General features: G+C 33.8%; 1 protein-coding gene across 1 annotated transcript in view; it reads right to left on the bottom strand.

The window, feature by feature from the left end:
- The window catches only part of LOC111047566 (dynein heavy chain 5, axonemal), a 145,677-nt gene that overhangs the window by 100,024 nt on the left and 30,576 nt on the right, over positions 1-15,077 (bottom strand). Inside the window, exons 19-25 of the mRNA XM_039431399.1 lie at positions 13,624-13,905; positions 10,698-10,849; positions 5,351-5,638; positions 3,843-4,035; positions 2,591-2,826; positions 1,823-1,882; positions 851-1,072 (exon numbers count right to left, since the gene is read on the bottom strand). Of these exons, the coding sequence (XP_039287333.1) occupies positions 851-1,072; positions 1,823-1,882; positions 2,591-2,826; positions 3,843-4,035; positions 5,351-5,638; positions 10,698-10,849; positions 13,624-13,905 (1,433 nt within the window). The remainder of the gene's footprint in view (positions 1-850; positions 1,073-1,822; positions 1,883-2,590; positions 2,827-3,842; positions 4,036-5,350; positions 5,639-10,697; positions 10,850-13,623; positions 13,906-15,077) is intronic.

Genomic DNA, 15,077 nt, shown 5'->3' with positions numbered 1-15,077 from the left:
TTTGTATATTTTTCATAAGGTAGCTATGTAATTGGTTTGTTAGATTGTTTTCATATTGTTCATAGATATATTTATGTTCATTTAGATTTTGACACTTGATAATGGGATGAATACCCTAAACTAGTCGTGCCTCAAAGAAAATAAAAAGGGTACGCTAGTAGGCCTACTAGTAATTACTATCTAATTTTATTACGGTTAAAACCGTACTCCATCCTTTTTTACATCACACCATATCTCACCACGTAGCCAATCAATGTTTTATTATTGCATATTCTAATGTATTGTGATTTTATCGTGAACGTCCTCCTTCTGAGTTTGAATAAATTACATTTAAAAGAATACTTCATACTTTATTTACTCAAAAAATATTTACTCACAAAATATCACGATGTGCAGGTGACATTTTAAATGAGAATAAAATCATTTTGAATTTCTCTTTAATAATGATATCGAGTAGCTTGTCTGGTGTCAGAGCTTTCAGGTCGCATCTGATCAATATTAGGCCTCTGACATGACCTAACGACTGTTTTTAGGCAGCCGGGACCAACAGTAACGTGTCCATCCGAAACACGTGAGTGGCCCAAGAGAAAAATCTTTCCCGGGCCGGGATTGGAACCCGGGCCTTTGAATTATAAAGCCAGCATCTAATCCACTCTCGACTAGGGCCACACTCCTAAGTGAGACAATTTCACTTATTAGGAGAAATATGAAAAATCAGACTTGTCTCTTATGTTCGTGAAGAGTTTTTTGACAATACTTCAAACTCTACTAGAATGTACGAAATTTTAAAAGAATACAGTCACAATTTGAAATTTCAATAATTGGCAAGTTCAATGAAAGTTGGACTGACTTGGAAGAGTATGAGCCGATCGGAGGCCTCCCGCGGCGTGAGCCCAGGCATCATGGGACCCGAGGTGCGATACTCGTGGCAGTACTCGATGTTGTCCAGGCGGAACCGCTCCAGGTTGTTGCGCAGGTCTTCCTGGAAGTGAGGCTGCATCGTCAGCAGAAGGACGTTCACGTCCATTGCGCGGCCTAGCATACGCTGCCACGAGTAGCGCAAGCTGTCAACCTGATCAACAATAATAAAGTTCAGTCCTACCAATACATTTTATAAGTTTGTACTTCTAGGGACAAAAGTGTCTAGATAATAACTTGTAGGTATAGATTTGATTTTTGTAAATTTAGGGGAGAAAGTGAAAATTTTATTGTCTTTTTTCTTTAGAGCTACTTTTAATATAAATAAAAATATGAATCTCAATACTCTTTTAAATTATTTTGAAGAAAAATCTATTCAGCCTTATTGTGATGTAACACAATGTTTTTCTCCACCTTCTTTATTATGAGAATACATTTTTAAAATGTATTATTAAATGTGAAGGATTCTACTATTGATTGATAATAAATAGCATAACAATGCATCACTTTTTTCTTTTTATTTGAATGAACGAGTAATTTCATAATTTCAGTTTTGATTTGAATTCATTTTATCAATTCAATTGTAATGAAATTATTTTTGTGATTGTCATTGAAATTGTAATTTATTTAAAATTTTAGTAAAAAAAATAAATAAATTGAATACAAACTTCTCCTAACTACATCACCTCCACTACATGTACTTTTGTTATCAATTGGGATGTGTAAATAAGTCATTATCAAATATATTTTTCTACTGAATATGCCTTTTAAAGTAGCCGTAATAAATTGCTAAATTTGAAAATATCTTATCCAAGAGTGGTATGTGGTATATTGAAAATTATGAGAGTAGACGATGAAAATATAGTGCTAATTATATAAACTAATACAACAGAGGGCTACTTACACTCTCAAGATCCTCTCTGTCTACAGGTATATCGTAACGAGTGACACAATTGAATGCTTCCTGTAAAAGGGAGAGAGATGATGAGTGCTATAATGTAAATAAAGATGCAATGTATTTTTCAAACTTTAAGTTCAATCCTAAACTTGTAAACCGCTAAACAAGCACCAAGTAATATAAATTATTCAATCAATCAATCAGTTCATTCAATTCAACACAAAATACACAAAAGGGAACAAAATACAAAAGCAATACAATCGAAATACAAATTTCTAGCGATTATAATACAAAAACAGGCGTCATGGTGGGGTGTGTTGAATAGAAATAAATGAGGAAAAATAATTAGCCAACTATGGTTTCCTATGTAATGAGCTGGTAGAGGGCATAAAAGTAAGGAATCAAGGGTGAAGAGGAGCGAAAAACGGATGAATGGGAGACGAAGGTAGGAAAAAAGAGAAGAAAAAAGATAAGGAGAATCTATAAGCGAGTCCACTTCTAACAAATATAGCTAAATAAATATTATTACGTATTATTATTTTATGAGATCAACTTCAACGAGAGCATAGATGAAAACTGAGTGGATTAAATTTAAGTTGTTTTATTTCAGAAATGCCTGTTTGATCTTCGCCGAACTCTTTTGGTACTGTGAGTTGACATTACTGTAAACTATTAATGTGAAGGTTGTAAACTGTAAATTATAATGTATGTAAACGCTCAAATTCGTTCTGGTGTTATTGATTATTCAAGAGCGATACGTTTGTAAAATCTCACCTCAATCGGCTCAATCCTGAGCTCCATATCGACTTCTTGTTCTCTGATCTTCTTGAGTGTCTCCATGACCAGTCGCACATCGTCGAGGTCCCTGATTGGTCGATCCAGTTTGCGGTCCATTTCACTCATAACGGCATACACATAGTCCATCTCTCTCCTGTACTTTTTCTTCAGCATTGTGCCAATCTTGTGTGTACAGGATTTCAACTCAGTAACCAAACCGAATTTCAAACGTTCTGCAAAATAAATTATCATTAATATAGTAGATTATAATAGTTTCATTATGATCTGCAAAAAATCATCAGAACCGAATTATTCGAATCATTCAATGCACACCAAGAACATTTTGTAAACAACGTATTCTAGGTAAATTGGAATCATTTGAATTTTATCAAATTGAACCACTGTGACGTCATCGTGATTTGGTCAGATTTGTTGATTGGTTCTCCTGGCATTGCTTCAGTTAGATGACATAATTTTGCAATCACAGTTTAGTCAAATTTGTTCATTGATCAACCAAACCTTCCGTTAAACTACATAGATATACGCCGGTAAAAATGCAATAGACTACTTGAAAGAGAGCTCAAGTCTTCTACACAAATACTGAGGTAAATAACACTCATTTCATAGAGTTTAGACGATTTCAAAAGAGTTCATTAAATGATTTTATTGAGGTTAAACAAATTTTATAGAAGAAGAGAATGGAAAAAATTGGTTAATTTTCTAAATTTACTGTAAACTCTCAATAATATTTGATGTTATTCCCTATGCTCCTCGGAGTAGGCTAATTGTAAGAACGGGTCTCGGTCTGTTGGTTAAGATCGAATATTGTAGTGACTACATAATCAAATCAAATCAAAAATTCTTTTTTGGTTCTTCAATACAATAACTATACAAAAAAAAACTTTCAGCGAAAGTATAAGAAACAATTACCTGGAAGGAAAATCCAAGGATAATACAATTCAATATGAGTAATTAAGAACTTACAAAAGATGAAATAAGAAATTATATAAAATGATAATAAAAGAAGATGATGAATAAGTGGAATAAGGGTGAAAGAAAGTGATCCATCTCATAATAAATTTATCTCATAAATAAATGAAGATCTAATTCAAGAGTTCATATCAGCGACTACATCATTTACATCACATGAATAAATGAAGATCTAATTCGAGAGTTCATCTCAGGATAATGCTTGATCCAAAAAGTCAGTAATAGGTATCTCACTTATAAATATTTATTTATCACTTACCGACCGAGATGGTGATACTGGCTGTGAAAAGAAAATATTCAGGCTCGATGACAAGCTGAGCTTCCAGTTCTTTGTGTCTGCGAAGTGACGATTCAGACTCAAGCAGATTCACACTCTGGATGTCTTTCTTGGTGCTCTCATTCTCCCACAGAAATTTGAACGGTGACCATCTCTCCAAGAATAAAGTCAACTCCTGGAGAAAGAAAAGTTTCGTAGTAATGTACTTAACATCACAACTATAATATTGTGTATTTATACTTCATGATTGAAACGGTACAATATTGACTATTCTATGTATTATTCAGGATCTAAACATTCAATTGTATCTGAAACACTCTGTCATCTAAGAGAAGTCATAATAAATAATATTTGAGTAGTTATTTTGAAGTAGAAAGAATACTTGAACTATAGGAATCTCTTCGGAGCTGATGAGATTAGTAGAAAATTAATTATTTATGTATTATATTTCTCTTAGTATCATTATTAATATTTTTTATAAATTAATAATGTTACTTATTTTCATAAATTTAAAAAACTGCAAAAATGAGAATTCATCTCTTGGTTGAACCATTATTTCAAAAAGCTGGAATTAGTACGTTATTGTGATGGGGAAAAAGAAAACATAATTTCTATGAGATAACGTTATCAAAAAAGTGGTAGAGTCCCTTACTCAACTGACAAACAGGCCACCGACCCGACGTCAATGGAAAGTTTTGAGTTACGCTTTGGTGGCTTCAATGATTTGTAGTTCAGCAGTTGAAATGATAATATGACATCATTGTATGCTGGCCAATATTTATAGGAATTCATTCATTTCATTTTTGTTCGTAGGAAAAAAATATGAATAGTTTACACGCTTGAGCTTCAACAAATTAAAGTCCAGCAGTTTCAACTTCAACATTGGATAATTTGGGACCCTTGTATGCTGTCTAATATGTACACCAACAGAATACATCTTTGTTTCTGAAAAAGAACGTTCAAAACTGAATATCCAATTACTCTCACAATGAAAAGCATTTTCTTGCTGTACCTGCATCAACAAATTGGAGTTTGGTATAGTTCTAACAACAGATAATTTGGCATATACAGTACTATAGTTCTATCCAGAATTTACATGAACAGTAGGCTACACAATTTTCATAAAGTTTCGTTCTCAAGATAATGAAAATACTGCAAAAAAGTGATAATTGTTTTTCGTTCAATGGTTGAATGGTTAGTAACTTGAAATCCCCGCACCTGCTTGACATCCTGCATGCAAGTGAGCAATCATCTTTATCATTCCTATATGTAGGTACATGACTAGTACACAATTTTCATAGATTGCTGTTCTTGAGATGATGAAAATATAGCAAAAAGGCGAAAAATGGGAAACTGCTTATCTGGTCAATTGGACAGTCGGTCAAATGCTTGGGGAAGCTGTTTTCCGGTTAGGTTAGGTTAAGTTAGTAATAGGTTAGGTTATGTTAGTTAGGTTTGGTTGAATGGTTAGTAACTTGTAGGCCCCTTACCGGCTTGACATCCTGCGTGCAAGTGGAGAGCAGCGCCATCATCTTCATGACCTCCTTGTTCTCCATGACGTGGCTGTAGAAGTTACGATGCTGGAAGGGAAAGGCGGGCTTCTGTTCGGACGCCAGCCGGTAGAGCTTGCGTCTGCGCGTGCGCAGATCCTCGGACACGTGGAGTGAGGGGCCCTGTTCCAGGCGCGACACCACGTCAGCCAGGGCTCGGTTGCGACCCTCAGATGCAGGCTGCATGCGACCACCCATACCCCCGCCTAAGCGTTTCCATGCCGACGACTGCCATGCAGTCGCCAAGCGACCAGGCACAGGCACAAGGCACAAGACACAGGCACACACACACACACAACAAACCAAAAATGCAACCCAAAGTGAAGGAGGACAGAGAGTGAAGAGGAAAGTGTAGCAGATTGAACGTTGAATGTGAGAACGAGAAGAGGGTGGTGAAGAATTAGTAGCAGATTAAACAATAAATGTGAGAGGTAAGTTAGTAAATAACAGAAAAGAGGAGAAGGTGGAGAAAAATTGGAAGGACAAAAAAGCAAATCGAACGATAAGTGTGAGAGGAGAGTTAGTAAATAACAAGAAAGAAAACGAAAAGAAGAAAAGTTAAAGAAGAATTAGGAGGATGAGGAAACATATTGAATAATGAATGAGTGAAAAGGGTTAGTAAATAGGAAAAAGAAAACGAAAAAAAGAAGAGGTAGAATGAGGAAGATAATGAGGCAAATTGAATAAATACAGACATATATATAGAGAAAAAAGAAATGGAATGAAGAGAAAGTGGAAAATAAAGAGAAGCATACGTAAGCAGATTGAATGATTAAAGGGGTAATGAGAAAAGGAGTTGTAAATATCGAAGAAGAAAAACATGTATAGAATAGGATAAAAATCGAAGCAATAGAGAGAAGGTGGAGATGAATGAGAAGGTTAATGTAACAGATGAAGTTATACATGTGAGAGGTATTGAATGGTAAAAAGTGGAAATAAATTACAAAAAAAAATTGTTAAATAAATAAGGTAAGGAATTAAGCAATAAATATGAATGAGAAATAGATGATAACAAAAATTACAAGGATTTTGGAGCAGATGGTGAATGGAAATAATGATGAAACGAGAAACAGTGGAGAAAGGAATAGGGAAGAAAAGAAAAGTGGAGAAAAATTACAAGGTCATTGAAGCAATAACAATAATAATGAGAAAGAAATTGAAATATGAAGTGAACATTTTGAAAAAGTTGAAAAATGACAAGTCGAAAAAAGACCATTGAAGCCAAGCAAATTATTGTATGGAAATGAATTGGAAAATTCAACACAGACAGGCACACACAACCAAAGAAAACGAAAACAAAAGGAAAAAGAGTGGAAAATGTGAAGGAGATTCAAGCAAAGTGAAAGAGTTTGGAAAAAATAGATTAAGTTGGAAAGTATAATGGAATAATTGAAACATGATACATATTGTTAACGGAATATGTGAACACGAGGAATAGACAGGGACACGAAAGCAGAAAATAGTGTGATTAGAAAAAGAATAGTACAACATTGAAAAGCAGCAAGGACAGAGAAAGAAGAAATAGAGATTAGATTCGTGGTTTAAACAGAGGCATCCACAAGAAGACTCGCTATAAAAGTTCAAAAATATATGAAAATGATAGAATGAGATAGATATAAGAAGATTTTGTCTAGATCAAGATGCATTTTAGAGAGGATATTTCATATTATTGGAGAATATTTTATATTATAGTCATGAACTTTATATTATTGGAGAGTGAATTCAACTAAGACTCATGACTTGGAGTCATGAATTAAAATCTAAGTTTTTGTTTATGCATCCTACCACTGTCATGCGAAACGGAGAAATATACAGTAACCGAGATTATAAATTCTATTAGCGATAATGGAGGTCATTAAAATATCTATTCTGTAAATTATTAAGGTATTGCAAGAATTATCATTCATCCTATTAGGGCTATCCCGAAAATTCTTAATTCTATTGTGCTTTAAATTAATACCATACATTTTTATGATTTTTTGTTAATTTTTGGTTTAGATTGTCTTTTTCATTTGAAGTTTAGTCACTTGTTGTCTCCTTTAAACAGGCAAAGTGCAGAAAAAATTTAGAAATCTTTTAAAAGGCTGATTTTTTAAACCAAATTTTTATCAAAAGTTTATCATTAAATTTTTAAAATGCATATTTGTGAAATTTGAAACATTCAACAGCCAAGAAAACACATCCGTGAATTCGAACTTGCAAGTGGTATCTACTAAAAATGTATTTAAAAATTGGAGTGTTCATAATAATAAATTCAGCAATGCAAGTACATTGCAAGTACAATTAATCAAGTAAATCCCAATAGATCATCTATGAGAGGCAGTCAAATTAAATCAAAATATTTTAATTTATCAGAAACCTTTTCAAGCAGTACTTTAATGATTTTTGACTGAAGTGAACGTAGATGGCGTTTAGCAAAATGCATCTCAACCTTTTTTCATATTTGAGGATACTTTGAATGAATCAGTTGCGTATATCCTATGATTCAAAAACTACTCTAATTTTTGTCCATTGGAAGCAAGATATAAAAGATAATAATAATAATTAAATGACAATATAATAGAGCTCAATAAATATTAGATAAATTATTATCTATACTATAATAAAGGAAAGAACTGGCTTATACACACGTAAGGGATAGGAAATTCACATATTAACTAAATCATCACGTGTGAACTACTTAACTGATTAACTTGAAATTTTGCTTTCACAAGATTCTGAATTCACCAAGGATGGTTATAGGCCTATTTTAAATTTTCCAAGATTTCAGGAGGTTAAGTTTTCATTTTGTCAAGTTTTTAATTTGTCATGCTTCTAGTTTATTATATTTTGCTAACTTTGCTTGAGAGTGGTCATAGATAAAATAGTGTATTCAACGGTTTTATTTCATATCTTCTCATTATTCTTCTATATCCTCTTTTTTCATATCTACACTATAGAAAGGGTTGGGTAAAAGTATGGAAACATCTGAATATTTCATTTGAAAGGAAAATATTTTAAGATAGTCTGATTGGGGATCCTATTCGAATAGAAATTTTAAATGGGAAATTTGAAGATAGGTCTCATTGGAGATCCTATTCGAATAGAAATAACTAACTTTCCGTCGCATCAAAATTTTGGTCCACTATCTTAAATCACAATTTCGAATTCAACTTTATTTTTTTATTGAAAGGTAGAAGTATGGAAGTATCACAAAATGTTCTAACATTTTATGATACATGATTTCGATACAGAATTTCAAGAGAAAATGATTGGTGAAAGCCACACATCAATATCCCGAACAGTTCAAAGTGTATTCACATCCAGAGATATTGATAAGCCATCTATCTATCTATTTATCATCTATAATAAAAAATGAAAAGTAGGAAATGTGTACATTTACACGTATGAAAAGTGCGTGTACTTACACACATATGTGTACGTTATACACGTACGGGATAGGAAATTCGCGAATGACGCATCAATCATCATGTCTGAACTACTGGATTGATTAACATGAAATTTTACATATGAATTATCAATTTACCGAGGATGGTTATCGGCCTATTTTCAATTATTCAAGAGTTCAGTAGGTCAAGTTTTCAGTTTGTCAAGTTTTTAATTAGACCCTTTCGGATCACGGTTCACCTGCTAGTCTATAATATGATAAAGGAAAGAATCGGCTTATACATGCACGAGATAGGGGATCCACGAACGCATCATCACGTCTGAAAAACTTGGAATTTTTCATATTGATACTCAATTTACCAAGGATGGTTATAGGTCTATTTTCAATTATTCTTCATTAGGTCACGTTTTCGTTTGTCAAGTTTTCAATTAGATCCTTGCGGAGCACGGGTTATCTGCTAGCCCACAATACAACATTCCTATGAAATACTGATCTAATTTATTATTTTTCCAATATTTTAGACGGAATTAGATTTCATTTGACTGCCACTCAAAGACTAAAAACAAAGTTATTATTTGCGTTTTTGAAATCAACCTTCAATACAAATATACTCTTTCACTAATACAACGTTTGTAATCAAATAGCAAAGGATGTCTTTGAGATGAGAGGAATGAATTTTAGAATGATAGCTTGCTTCAATGTATATTGGAATGTTCATTTTCAAGCTAATTTATCCAACTTCAAGTTCATACAAATGGTTCAATTCTGAGATGAATCAAGTCCTAATATCACTCCCAATATTTTTTAAAATAAAATAGACTTAGATGATGGAAGAAGTTGGTATTGGAATGATTTTTGGAAGAGCTTGGAAACTGGAAAAGCTTTTATGAGGAGTATTCAATCTGGCATTTCCTAGCCTGTTATTCAAATACTCAGGGAATACAGATAAGGAGTATAGATTGATGGAATACATAAAAAAATAAAATTGAAATTCAGTCATTCATAATCTTTTCTTTCTCACTCTAAATATTTGTAATCAATCGCCAGAGTTCATATCAAGTAGAATCGGCGTATTCACTTTTATACAAACTCTGGGTTATATTACAAACAATGGAATGATGAAACTGTTATCGTTGTGCCTTTAATAAAAGTCGAAGTTAAATTTCAGAATTTAAAAAGTATAATATAATAGTAATTTGTATTGAGGATTGTATAGTTTTTGACAGACCTATGAGGTCGATACTTGATATCCTAGTGTTTTGCTTAAAGTAAAAGTACAAACATTCAGTGTCAAAATGTATTAAAATATAAGCGAAAATGTATACTTAAAATTTATATTGAGTATATAATTATTGTGTTAAATTGTTAATTTATATATTTTCAATTATGTTGAAAACACATTATACTAAACATTGTTGTTAAACGTCTTTCATGATTTAATTATTAACATGATTCCCATCTTAAATTTCCAGATGAAAATTTTTATAAATTATTTATTCGATATTCTTGTATAAGTCTTCTTGTTGAACAATAAATGCCTTCATGTAAATCTTAATAACACTGAGAATGGGATTTTTCTCAGAAAAGATACTCAACTTATAAATCATGGACTGACCATAGCATCGTGGGACATTCGAACTACATCTAACTTGTTGATGTAATCAATCATTTTCCTTGATTACTACACAGTATTATATTTTTTACTTGAATTGAATAAATACAGTTCTATAGAAAATTGGTAATGGAATATTATTCTATAAAGTTAATGTAAGAATAACCATAAATCCCAGGCATGTGGGTTATCAACTTCCTGTATGCAAAACATGACAACGCTGAAGATGGAAACATGTTTCCTAAATGAAGGGCAGACCAATTGCATGTTGTTGCTACCTGAGAGACCTTTCCGCCGGTCCACTGCGCGACACCCTTGGCGACGCCAGTCATGCTCTTGCCAGCCGTCATCAGGGCTTCCTGCACCTCGTCCAGGCTCGGCCGGATCACCACGTTCGGAATCATCAGGATCGCGTTCAGCACGAAGATCGGAGTGCCGTCTGTCACACAAATCATTTCCAATATCGGTTAGACTATTCAACAATTTAACAGAGTAGTTCGTATTGTAGTTGAATTCGAAGTTCTGAACACACTCCAACCTTCAAGAGGTTGTTTCACATGTTTCCTAAGAATTGAGAACATTAGGTTATACAGTGCGGGGTTTTCATTCCCATTCAATTAAATTATGTGTTTTGTGAAAATAATAAAGGACACATGATAAACAACCGTTGGGTCTCTTCAACAATGCAAGCTATTTATGATGCAAAAGGGATTTCGGTCTACCATTATCGTAGTAGTATTACTAGCATAGTTTTCACTTGAAAATGTGTATTAAAAAATTATTTAAAAAAAATAAAATTTATCGTTCCATTTTCAGACAACTATATCATACAATAAGGCACATATTTCATGAGAAAAAATTAATGTCTTTTAAAATAAAATTTAAACTCTTAAATAACTCTTTATAATATGTAATAAGAGCCAATGTAAAAGTGACAAAGTAGTAGATATTAGCACAGAAGATTAATAGCCTCATCTTCGTTGATACTAGAGAAGTAGCAATGAGGTATGTAGTAAAATAATCAGATCAGATCTCTTCTCATTGTAACATTGTACAGGGTGACGCAGAATAATGAGAACTTTTAAAAACGTCATAAAACATTGGTGGCAAGGGTAAAATTATTTTATTCAAACTAATATAAAGTTCAATACTTGCCATTTGAGAATTATTAATAATATCTATCACTTTTCAACAATTAATTCTTTAAGATGACTCCCTCCTGAACGAATACACTTTTGAAATCTGTGTTGACGATTCCTCATTGATCGCTGCAACATCTCATCTGGGATATTGTGGATTGCATTTTAAATTATGTTATAATTGTTAATTAATTCAGGTTGCGTTTCCTGGTTCATAATCTGTCCACCTGCAATTTTCTGTTTAAGGAGCTATCTCAAATCAAACGTTTCCACAACTTGACCAATAACTGTGGTTGAATCATAACAAACAATTCAAAATTAAATTAACAATATCCCAGCTGAAACGTTGCAGCAATCGTTCAGGAATCTCAACACATATTTCAACAGTGTATTCGTGCAGGAGGAAGCTATCTTAAAGAAGTAATTGTCAAAAGGTGAAAGATGTTATTAATAATTCTGAAATGGCAAGTCTTGAACTTTACATTAGTTTGAATAAAATCATTTTTGCCCTTCTCACTATTGTTTTATGACGTTTTTGAAAGTTACCGTTATTCTGTGTCACTCTGTATTAAACAGTGGCCATTGATACAAATATTTCATTTTCAAGAAAAAGGTCTTCTCATTCAAAGAAGTGATACATACATTTCTGAAATATGAATTCTTGAGAATGAAGAAGATCCCCCACACAAAACCTCATAAGAGGAAAAATCGTCTCATAAATCACCCTCGCACTTCCCATTACTAACGCACAAGTAAAAAGCTCATGTGGGCATCATCCGCTATAAAAAAAGAAAATAGTAGGCTAACCACATAGAAGAACATGATTCATGTTGAAATACTTTCAGAAGAATTGTGATTGATCTTGTAATGATTATAATGATTGCAATAGTTCTAGTTCAAGCTACTACATTGACTTAATGTTTATTATATCATAATTTTTATTCTAGTTTCGAAACCATTCAATAAATTATTAATTAGATTAGATGGGTCGCCGGAGTTCCGTCTGTCCTGAAAGCCGCCACTCACCAAGAAAAATGGTCAGTTTTTACGGACGCTACCAAAGTGGAACAGTGAAAGACAAACTGGGTCTTTTCCTATTTTACATCTATCATTTTTTGGCAGCACTGAACCTGTATTCCTCTTAGTTTGTAGTAACATTAAAAAGGCTGAAAAGTAAATAGACCTATTAAAAGTGTTCATAATAGGAGTTATCATTAGTTTCAGTAATATTCTTAAATTGAGGAATTCCATCATATTCAGGGAATCAATAAATTTATGAAAACATAATGTTAATATCATTTTTCCTTAAATCTCCTTCTAGTATCTAACTGTATTGGAAACAAAACCAAGATATTTATAGGCTCAGATCAGAGAAGGTGGTCAATTTGGGTTATCTATTTTATAGGTTAGTAATTCTAATATTATTAATGATCATCATCCTGGATCTACTCAATAGAAAATTCTATTGACCGAACCGTTGACTGCTTGACCAGTTACTCGAAATTGATAGTTGAATATGATGAATAAAATGGAATACTATTTATTACTTATACAAACTTTAATATTATATTGAAATGAAATTATTATTTATATTAATTATTTTTTGAAAGAGTATGGATACTTTAATAAATTGAGCTTTTATATACCAGCGAGTTTTAAATCAGTTTCCGCTAACGGTACCACAAACATTAACAAGAAAACATGTGGACTGTGCATGTGGATATGGAGTCACGTGGAGTGTTGTTGTCGCCTCGAGACGCGTGCAAGGAATTGTACTTTCAGTTTTAAATTCAACTTTAATATAATAAGGTTCAAAATACTGTAATTTTTCTTCTGTTTAAGAGTAAGTACTTATAATGTTTCGATGAGTTGGAAAACGTTGCCTACGTTTGGTCAATAGAATTTTTCGCGTGGATTTCCGCGAGTAAACCAAGCTTGTCGTGTGCGTGAAGCGACCTAGTTTGTCGTCGTCCCAGTTTGACGAAATAGCCCAATTCGTCCCAATTTTTTTGGTTGTGATGGTTTTAAGGGCTGGCGATACTCTGCGACCCCGATTAGATTAGATGATATTTACCGGCACAATTGAGAAAACTGCGCCGGAGACAGTCGAGCGAGTGGCGCGTGACCTTGATGAGTACGTCGACGACCTTGCGACTGTAGTAGCGCCTCATCTCGGAGACGGCATTGCGCACCATCTCCTGCATCACCTTGGACAGACCGCCTCCGTTAACCAGCAACGTCTGTGGGTTCTCGAAGCACTCCCAGATGTCGCTCCAATCCTGCTGCTGCTGCTGCTGTTGCTGCTGATTGGACGGGGTGATCGCGCCCCCTGATTGGCTGTCACCCGCCTCGATGCCTGCCAGCAATTACATACTCATAAATCGACCATCTACATTGTATAAGGTGCGTCAGAGAAACTTACTTACCGAAAACTACACAACATCTCAAAGAAATTGGAAATATACAGTGTATATCTAGGCATTTGAGACTCATGAGCTATATATTTGTTGTGAATCTGCCATACGCTAAATAATAATATAACAATTTTTAAGTTTAAATATGTATTTATTTATTAAAGCCTAGGTTTCTCTGAACCACGCAGCGTCATTGCGTGATGCGGGATGCGCGATGACGTAATCACGCACAAGGCTGCTGCAGCTACTGGGGAAGTGTTTTCTCTGACTTCTGGCGGCATTCTCTGTGAATCCCGCCAATTCAGCACTGCGTGATCCCTGTGAATCTCTGTTAAACACACTCAAATCTGGGATCCCAGACTTTTGCGTGGCATGCAGTAGTTATTTGCCAGTAGTCGCCATTCCCGGCCCCATCTTTTAGTAATAAGACTTGTTGTTAACAGTGGCGTATCCAGAAAAAAAATCATGGGGGGGATCATAACATTGACCTAGGAAGAACCTGAACTTTTGGGGGTCACCGGGGGGCGTGGGGGTATTGAATATCCCCCACAAAAAGTGGATCTGGGGGCTCTCCCCCGGAAAATTTTTATAATATACCTTCAAAATAGTGCGATTTTACGCGATTTCCACTGAAAAAAATTTCATTCAAGGTTTTTTTTGTCCAAGTTGGCTAATTATTATTTCGATTTCCCTTTGAAAATGTCATAAGACTATGATTTTTTTATTGAATAACAAATAGAATGGAATGGAATTTAATTAGTAATTCAATTGTTTCAAAAAATAATAATGTTTTAGTAACCTGAATAGGCCTACTCATTATTAGATAACAAACTACAATTTCGGCAAACTTTTTTTTATACAAACTTTAACACAATAGTATAGGCTTGGTTTCAACTTGATTCATTCACTATTTTTTCAATTATTGATAATTTTGTTAAATTTCACAATACATCCCCATATCCCCCCTGGATACGACACTGGTTATTATATGATACAACTGAACTATGGAATCCAATGAATCCAATAGCATTGTCGATACACCAACCCAAACAGCCAAATCAGCCATTAGCCGTTTTCACACTGATATCTCGCCGATACAATAGGACAGGACAGA

This window comes from Nilaparvata lugens, chromosome 6 (genome assembly GCF_014356525.2).
Source record: "Nilaparvata lugens isolate BPH chromosome 6, ASM1435652v1, whole genome shotgun sequence".
NCBI classification, from domain to species: domain Eukaryota; kingdom Metazoa; phylum Arthropoda; class Insecta; order Hemiptera; family Delphacidae; genus Nilaparvata; species Nilaparvata lugens.
Note: the sequence above shows the minus strand (reverse complement) of the source record. Positions and strands in the feature narration are given on the sequence as shown.